Genomic DNA, 8,272 nt, shown 5'->3' on the forward strand with positions numbered 1-8,272 from the left:
ATGGGTGATGTGGAACTTTGCATCCCCTTAACTGTCGATAATGCCCAATTACTTCAAAGTCTATTTCAAGTGTAGTAGTTTCTCCTTAAAAATGTCTCGTTATTAAGCTCCCTATTGAAATTTACAGCAAAGATATTTTGGATTAATTATATTAATTTGCGACTGGCACCATCATACTAATATCCAAGCTAACATTCAACTCCGTCCTTGTGCCTTTATTGTCTATGTTACCAACACAAATGCATTGGCAAAAAACATATATCATGAAGCATCTTCCCATAAGTGATGAGAAATCTCATTTAAAAGATACTTCATTAAAAATGAAGATGGAAGCTCTTATTAAAATGAAACTTTTAGTAGTTTGTTAGTTAGTTATAGTTAGTTAAATGTTATTTAGTTAGTTAGCTTGAGTTAGTTACTTGTTAGTTAGATCACATGTCTCTCACGTGATTGTTGTTAGTCGGTTATATCTGTTAGAGGCTTCTCTTTCTTTTGTATATATTTTGTAATAGTTCCACAGTTGTAGTTAACTGATCCAATACAAAAATGAAGATCAAATCATTTCTCTCATTTTCTTTGTTCAGTTCTTCACTTGCAAACATGATATCAGAGCTGTCCTGATTGATTTTCAATCAATTTCTCATCATTTTTTCATACTTTTTTCTTCATTCGTGGTTTCTTTCATCTTCATTCTCATCAATGGCTTCACAAACATCTTAATCAACTCAAAATTCTGTTCAGAATTCCTCAGATCCACTTTATCTTCATTCTTCTGATCATCCAGGCATGTTGCTTGTTTCTAAGTACTTTGATGGATCAATTTTTGGCTCATGGAATAAAGCTATCACGATTGCTTTATCTGCCAAGAACAAATTGGGATTCGTGAACGGAAAGGTCATCAAACCATCTTTTGATCATAATACCTTCGACCTATGGCAACGATGCAATGATATGGTTATGTCGTGGATTTTGAATGTTTTATCTAGCGATATTGTTGAATCTGTGTTATATTCATCCACAACTGAAGACATCTGGAAAGATCTGGATGATAGATTCGGTCAATCAAATGGTGCAAAGTTATATCAACTCAACAAAGAGATCTGATTTGTCTCAAGGATCTAATGATCTTGACACTTATTTCACTAATTTGAAGAAGAATTGGGATGAATTAAATGCTTTGTTAACAGTTCCAAATTGCACATGTAATGCTGCTCAACAGATGCAAGAACTGCAACAAAATCAAAGGCTCATCAAATTTCTTATGGGACCGAATGGAGATTACAAGTCTATTAGAAGTAATATTCTCATGATGAAGCTACTCCCCACTGTTGCTCAAGCTTATGCTCTTCTCATACATGATGAAAAACAAAGAGAGGTACAAACACCTTCTAACTTCATATCTCAATCAGCTTTCTTGAATGTTTCTGTCAAATTTGGATACAGAGGAAATAATACTAGAGGAAATTATGAAAATAAAAAGAATCAATACTGTTCTTTCTGCAAGAAATCTGGACATACTGCAAACAAATGTTACAGATTAGTTGGATTCCTAAAAGACTTCAAATTCACCAAGAACGTAACTACCAAAAGACTTCTTTTCATAGTTTATTTTTAGTTAAAACCATCTCATTTTAGTCAATCTTCATGCATATTTTCTCTTTTTGTCATTCTTCTCCTTTACCGGGTGCTTTCTAGTCTTTTGAGCTTAATTGCAGGATTTACCGAAAACTATTTGTTATTGGAGGCTTAGAAGGGTGCGAGACTCATGGAGGCATGTGATTTGTTTGTGGACTTGAAGTGGTGCGACTGGGCTAGGTGCTTGCGTAAAAGAACAAATCAATTTAGATCAAATTTATGGGCAAGGATGATGATGAGGCGGCGCAGAATCGAGCTACAAGAAAATTTAAGGAGTATTGGGTTAATCATTTGAAGGCTTTGGAATGGCAAATGGGTCTTAAAGAGTTATGATCATGGGCTGAAGTTGAAGAAATGAAGATTGGGCTTAAATGCATGTTAAATGGCCTAAGTTTCACATTCAGCGTGACCCGCACGGTCCGCGTGGGACCATAGGCGATCTGCCACTACTAGAAAAACAGCCTTTTACGACGCTCATTGCGCATCGTAAAACGATCAGACGATGCGCAAATGCGCGTCAAGGAAGGCCCTGTCATAAAGAGAGATGACGCGCATTTACGACGTGCATTTACGACACGCATTTACGACGCGCGGTTATGACACGCAATGTGTATCAAGGAAGGCCCTGTCATAAAGAAAGACGACACACATTTGCGTGTTGTAACCTTACGACGTGCATGTTTATGACACACAATGCGTATCAAGGAAGCCCCTGTCAAGAAAGGCCATGTCATAAACGAAGATGACACACATTTTTGCGTATCATAATTTTAAATGTTAAAAAAAATATTATTTACAAATTTACTAATTTTCAAATTAAATTTGCATTTAATGTCTCATAACAGAAAATAAAATACAATATACAAAAAATACAATCCATTGCATAAAATTTATTGTCATACAAATAATCATTCAAATAGTAGACAAATATTTGTACATTATTATTAAGAGGTTTTCCCTAACTATATAACCTAGTACTACATTGCTATTTCCTTAGTTAATTTGTGTACATTGTTGTAAGCAAGTGTGTATTGAAGCACCTTCCATGTAGTAGTACCCCCTTGACCAATGATAGTATCAGAACATAAAGCACCTTTCTGCACAAAAAACAACAATTAGTCAACAAAGAGTCAAAAATCTTAAAAATACTATATGAACCTTCTCAAGTGATGCACATGGACCAAGAATACCCTGAATTACAATTTACAATTTACAACAAAAACAAGAACTGATTGAGTGAACCTAGAAGAATAAAATGCTAGGTCAACTTAGCTAAGTATTGAATCCATATGTAATGAATACAATCACAAATGCAAGTGATTAATGTCATTAATGGAATAATTTGTTGCCCTTGTCTTACCTTTATTAGCACCATATATCACGTCTCATTTCACCTCCAAAATCAACAAATTCAAATATCCATGATTTGGACCTAAGAACATGGGAATACAAAGATACAAATAATATTTAATAACATTGTCCCAAATATAAACACTAAGAGATGGTGATAGAAGCGAGAGAAAAATGTTATCATATCTCACGAGGGATGTCTTTCTTCCAACATGTCTTTGTTGTTCAACTTGTAACTTATTCGTATGCGCATAATGATTGCTTTCTGCCATAACAATCAACATTCATCATGTAAATGATATTTTTAAAAAAACACACAAACATTTCATTCCATGATGATTTATTTATAGTTACCTTGCCATGTTGAGTGTTGTTAACTCGTAATTTTTGTGTTATTGAGCCGTTACCATTTGCAGGAAGAGAGTTACTGCTAGCAGGTTCCAAATGGAACTGAAGAATTTAAAAAATAATTTTTTTTACCAAAATTTATTATAAAATAATAAATAAATAAACATATTAGGTGAATATGTCTAATAAATCCGTCATAGGTGAAGGTGATGAAAGGTTGCCTAATGGAGTAACTAAAGTTTTCATATTATTATTATTATCTTGATTTATTGATAATATATCATCATGTGGTGTGCATGAACCATTTTGATGAGTAGCTGAATAAACATACCTCAGGGTTGCGGTTTTCATGTCAAATTAAAAAGACTTCACCAACCTATGTGTTGCTTGTAAACACAACAGGGTATTGCCTGTAAACACAACAGGGTGCTCTTGTTCTATAGTAGTGTTTAATAGCTGAAAACATTTAAAAAAAATGATTATTACTAATTTATCAGGATTCTATAATCTATAGTAGTGTTTAATAGCAATAAAGATACATGATCAAAATTAATTACCTCATGGAGACATACACTTGAATGCAAAAAGTGTAAGAATAACCTCAACAGAAGATGCTAAATCCAGAATATTGAAATCAAAGAGAAGGTAGGAATTAAAATATAATAGAAAAATTCTATAATCACGTAGATTTTTTAGAATGTGTGTGTGTGTGAGAGAGAGAGAGGGAGGGAGGGAGAGAGAGAGAGAGAGAGAGAGAGAGAACTGATCACCAAGTTGTGCTGCAAGAACTAAGTCAATCCCCTATAACCTAGCAGAGTTTGGACTTCAGCAGCAGTTGCCTAAGAAAATAAAGAGAAATCAATAAAAAAAGATGTTTTTTTTAATATTATGTGAATAAATGAAATAAGGTGAATACCCAAATTTGTCCTTCTAGTGGCAACTGTTGCAAGCAGTTAGCGAAAGCTCCATAATCGCCATATTGAGAAGTGTCTTTCTTTGCAGATGCTAATAGTCTAGTAACCGCTACATCCGGGGTGTTGTTTTCCTGTTAAATTACAAAAATACCCTTGTTTGTTATTTGGACTTTAGGCAAACTGAAATTAATAAAAAGATGAAAGTTTTACCTTTGACGTGCAAGGTTAAAAGGGTACTTGTTGATTGGAAAATTGGAATGAATGTTGTTGCCAAAATTATACAAACTATATGTTATCCGTGGTACTTGTTTGTTTGGAAAAGGTATTGAAAAGTTCATAGATTATTCAATTTATAATTTGAAAAGTACCAAATCTGGTAAAGTCAAATTTGAAACTTTTTTTAGGGGAATTAGGTCTTGAAAACAGAGATATGTACCAATATATCAGATCGACAACAACACTTACATGCAAAAGCTACAATTACAGATTCCTCTACATCTGGGGCATTTCCAATCAGCCGACGCTGCAGCTTCTTCCGCATTCTCTCCATATCTAATTCAACGGAAAAAATCAACAAAATCCAAACCCTAAATCCCCTCAAAATAGCTTTCTTTCTCAATATATATATATTTTTTAAAATTATATATTTTTGAGAAAGAAAGGTATAATTATTGATGAAATTCATCTTCTACAAGATAACAGAGGACCTGTTCTCGAGAGTATTGTAGCAAGAACTGTTAGACAAATTGAGACCACAAAGGAACATATTCGGTTGGTTGGGCTATCTACAATGCTTCCCAATTATGATGATGTTTCGTTATTTATGTGAGTTGACTTAGAGAAAGGCCTGTTTCATTTTGACAATAGTTACAGACCTTGCCCACTTGCTCAACAGTATATTGGAATTATAGTAAAGAAGCCATTGCAGAGATTTTAGTTGATAAATGATATTTGTTATGAAAAGGTGATTGGAGTGGCTGGAAAGCATCATGTGCTTATATTTGAAAAGAGGATGGGCCCAGTTAGCCAAGAAAACCTTGAACTTGTGAAAAATGATAAACAACAGGATTTGGAGTGTCTAAACCCCACTATGCCTATTTTACGGGATTAAAAATGACATTATGATGAAACTGGAGAAGAAGGATCTAGCATGGGAAAGATATTATGATCTATCATCACAGGAGCTGGGAGAGCTTGTTCAAGCCCCCAAATTCGGGTGAAATCTTCACAAGTGCATTCACCAATTCCCAAAGCGTTATCTTGCAGGACATGTTCAACCAATCACTCGCACAATCTTGAGGGTGAAACTCACTATCACTCCTGATTTTCAATGGGAAGACAGGATGTGAGTAGTTCAATTGCTGCTGCATATAAATAAATGTCACAAACAAACAAACTACTCTCTCAATACCTTGGCTAATAATATTACCAACTTTTTTTTTTTGAATATTTAGTTATATCTTTCCAGCAAAGCCTCTATTTGTAGCACCCCTATTTTGTAAACCAGCCCACCTGCACATCAAACCAAATTAATAGCATTTATAATCAGATTATTGCAGCAGTAAGAGATGAAATACAACTTGTTATTAAAGAAAAACAAACAACTTGCCTTGGTCTATATGAATTCATTGGTTGATTCCGCATGAAGTTTCTACTGCAAATAGGAGCTTTTCTAACAGCTTCAACTGCTAGAGGGAATTGGTTACCCCAAAAGCTAGATCTCCTCTGAGAAAGAACACCCTGATAATTTATAATTATAAACAAAAAGGGTCACTCATCATTGATAAAATCATTTCTTTCATAACTAACAAAATATGCTATGTTAATATGTTATGAGTTTTATGACATGACAAACACCTATCTAAGGGAGGATCTTGTGTCCATATAGTAGTGTAACTTCATAGATTTATCTTCAACATCGTTGTTTGTAAAATTATGATTCTTATTCTACATCAAATTAGATTAGAATCACAAAACAGTAAATTTAGGAGAAATCTGAAAGAGGAGACGCTTACAGGATCTTTTTGTTTCTTGGTTTTATTGGTGCGGGTGCCGAATCCAGTCTTGGACATTTTAATGACACCATCTTGAGGGTGGAACTCACTATCACTCCTGATTTTCAATGGGTATGTGGAACCATTTGTATCCTTTATCACAATCAACTTCGCACCAAAACCAAAAGTAACCAAGGCATGAGGAGGTTGACCTGCAGATGACCACATATTAAGATCCATGATGTGAGTAGTTCAATTGGTTTTGAACTCCATACTCCTTCTCTTCAACCTAATAAGTAAATATCATAAAGTAGTACACAAGAAAAAATTATTAATCTTGTTTTGCTGTAAATAATGGAAATGATAAAAGTTAGGTTCCAAGAAAACATACAGAGCTCAAGCATTTCCTCATGGTTTCACCGGAAGCAAACTGCACCCATAAATAAAACATAAATCGTATGTTGTTTACATTATAAACAAATAAAGCCTAAAATAAAAGCATCAAAGTGAATAAAAAAGGGGAAATTGAAAAGTAGGAGTAGTTGATACCATAAAGTCGGATTGTTGCTGCTAATCTTCTACAACACCCACTTCTGACCTAGGTTTGTGACCATGAATGGAAGAAAATGCAATTACAAAAGTCCCACAGCTCCACCACTAATTTTTGGACTGTTTGCCATGGATGCAGGATGCAATATGAATACCTAAAAATGTACCTGAATCAAACACTCCTATGTCCCAATTGTCAGGAGCCTTTTTTGGCTACAGATAGTGCACCACCTGTTACTTTTAAGAAATCGGTTGCACAGCAATACCAATAGCATCGGGATTCAATGAAGCACTATCATTCATTAAACAACACAAACACAAATGTGGCATATAAAGAGAGCGTGAATGAGAGATTGAAAAGAGAGCGTGAAGATTTGTCCATGGGAAACCACTAAAAAAATAGAAAAGCAGATGACAGTGACATCCAGCAGCAACAACCTTCTTCTTTTAACACCCCATATCAAATGTCCTCAAGAAATAATAAATCTGGGAGTGGGATAAGAACAAATGGTTTTGAGACTGATGTGGCATATAAAATTTGGAATAGAACCAGAGAGTTGATTGTAGTTGAAACTCGAAACATGCTAATGAAGAAAGCCCAAAAGGAGATTCGCAGATGGCTTTGAGAAAATCTAGGTTAAATTTGGAAGAAGGTAAAAAAAAATCAAAAGCGAATGGCTAGAGCTTAACAAGTTTGTCTCAAAACAAACAAAAGACCTACATGAATATCTTCCCAAATGGCATAATCGTATGGTTGAATAACCATGGTACCATGAACAAGGTCGTAATCAGCGAGTTCAACCTAGGAAATGACATCGAGGTACCACACATTGAAATCTTGGGAACGAGGCATTATGCAACGATGGTCGACGATTGAAAATCGATGATCGGCGTGAGTAGGAGTCGATCAAAACCAGGGAATCGATTCAACATTGAGAACAGATTGAGGGAGGGTTATGTAATACGAACTCGAAACCGTAGTTCAAGCAGTATTCAATTTTTTGGCCTTATAAATGTAAAGTGTTCGATATCCTGTGAGAAATGAAGCAATAGAGATCGATCTGCTGGAGGATATGGGTTGTTCTTTGAGGGATTAAAAAAACCCTGGTATCCTAGACTTTGTGAGGATGGGGTTTTCTAGTTTTTAGATTCCTGCAAGGTATTAAGGATTAGCAGAGAAGAGAGAAGGAGGGAAAGGGAAGAGTAGACTGCGAAAATGAAAGATAGAAAGAAGGTAGAAGACGGGTTTTCAAAATTTCAGGGATTTCGTTTCCCCCTATACTAAACGCGCATTTTATTAAAATTATAAAGTGACATGTACAGTGGACGCACGTTTAAAATAAAGCGCCCTTCGTGTTTTTAATTTCTTTTCTAGAGACACTAATTTAAGGGCACATAATAATGTGTGACATAAATCCTTAAATTTTTTGAAGAGGTGACACTTTTTTAATATCACACACTTTTGCGTAACATAAATCAATG

General features: G+C 34.8%; 1 protein-coding gene across 1 annotated transcript; it reads left to right on the forward strand.

The window, feature by feature from the left end:
- The first annotated feature begins 786 nt into the window (after nucleotides 1-786).
- On the forward strand, nucleotides 787-1,968 carry LOC145029786 (uncharacterized). Its single transcript, XM_078978248.1, has 3 exons — nucleotides 787-894; nucleotides 1,028-1,576; nucleotides 1,864-1,968. Exons 1-3 carry the CDS (start codon nucleotides 787-789, stop codon nucleotides 1,966-1,968), a joined length of 762 nt encoding a protein of 253 aa, XP_078834374.1.
- The last annotated feature ends 6,304 nt before the right edge of the window (nucleotides 1,969-8,272 follow it).

The sequence above is a fragment of the Lactuca saligna genome, chromosome 2 (genome assembly GCF_052625555.1).
Source record: "Lactuca saligna cultivar CGN05327 chromosome 2, ASM5262555v1, whole genome shotgun sequence".
NCBI classification, from domain to species: domain Eukaryota; kingdom Viridiplantae; phylum Streptophyta; class Magnoliopsida; order Asterales; family Asteraceae; genus Lactuca; species Lactuca saligna.

Bases quoted from the DNA above. Each gene is read 5' to 3' on its own strand.
- LOC145029786 (XM_078978248.1), top strand. From the start codon at position 787: ATGTTGCTTGTTTCTAAGTACTTTGATGGATCAATTTTTGGCTCATGG. The intron at 895-1,027 runs GTCATCAAACCA...CCACAACTGAAG, and splicing joins TGGGATTCGTGAACGGAAAG to ACATCTGGAAAGATCTGGAT. The intron at 1,577-1,863 runs GTAACTACCAAA...TTTATGGGCAAG, and splicing joins ACTTCAAATTCACCAAGAAC to GATGATGATGAGGCGGCGCA.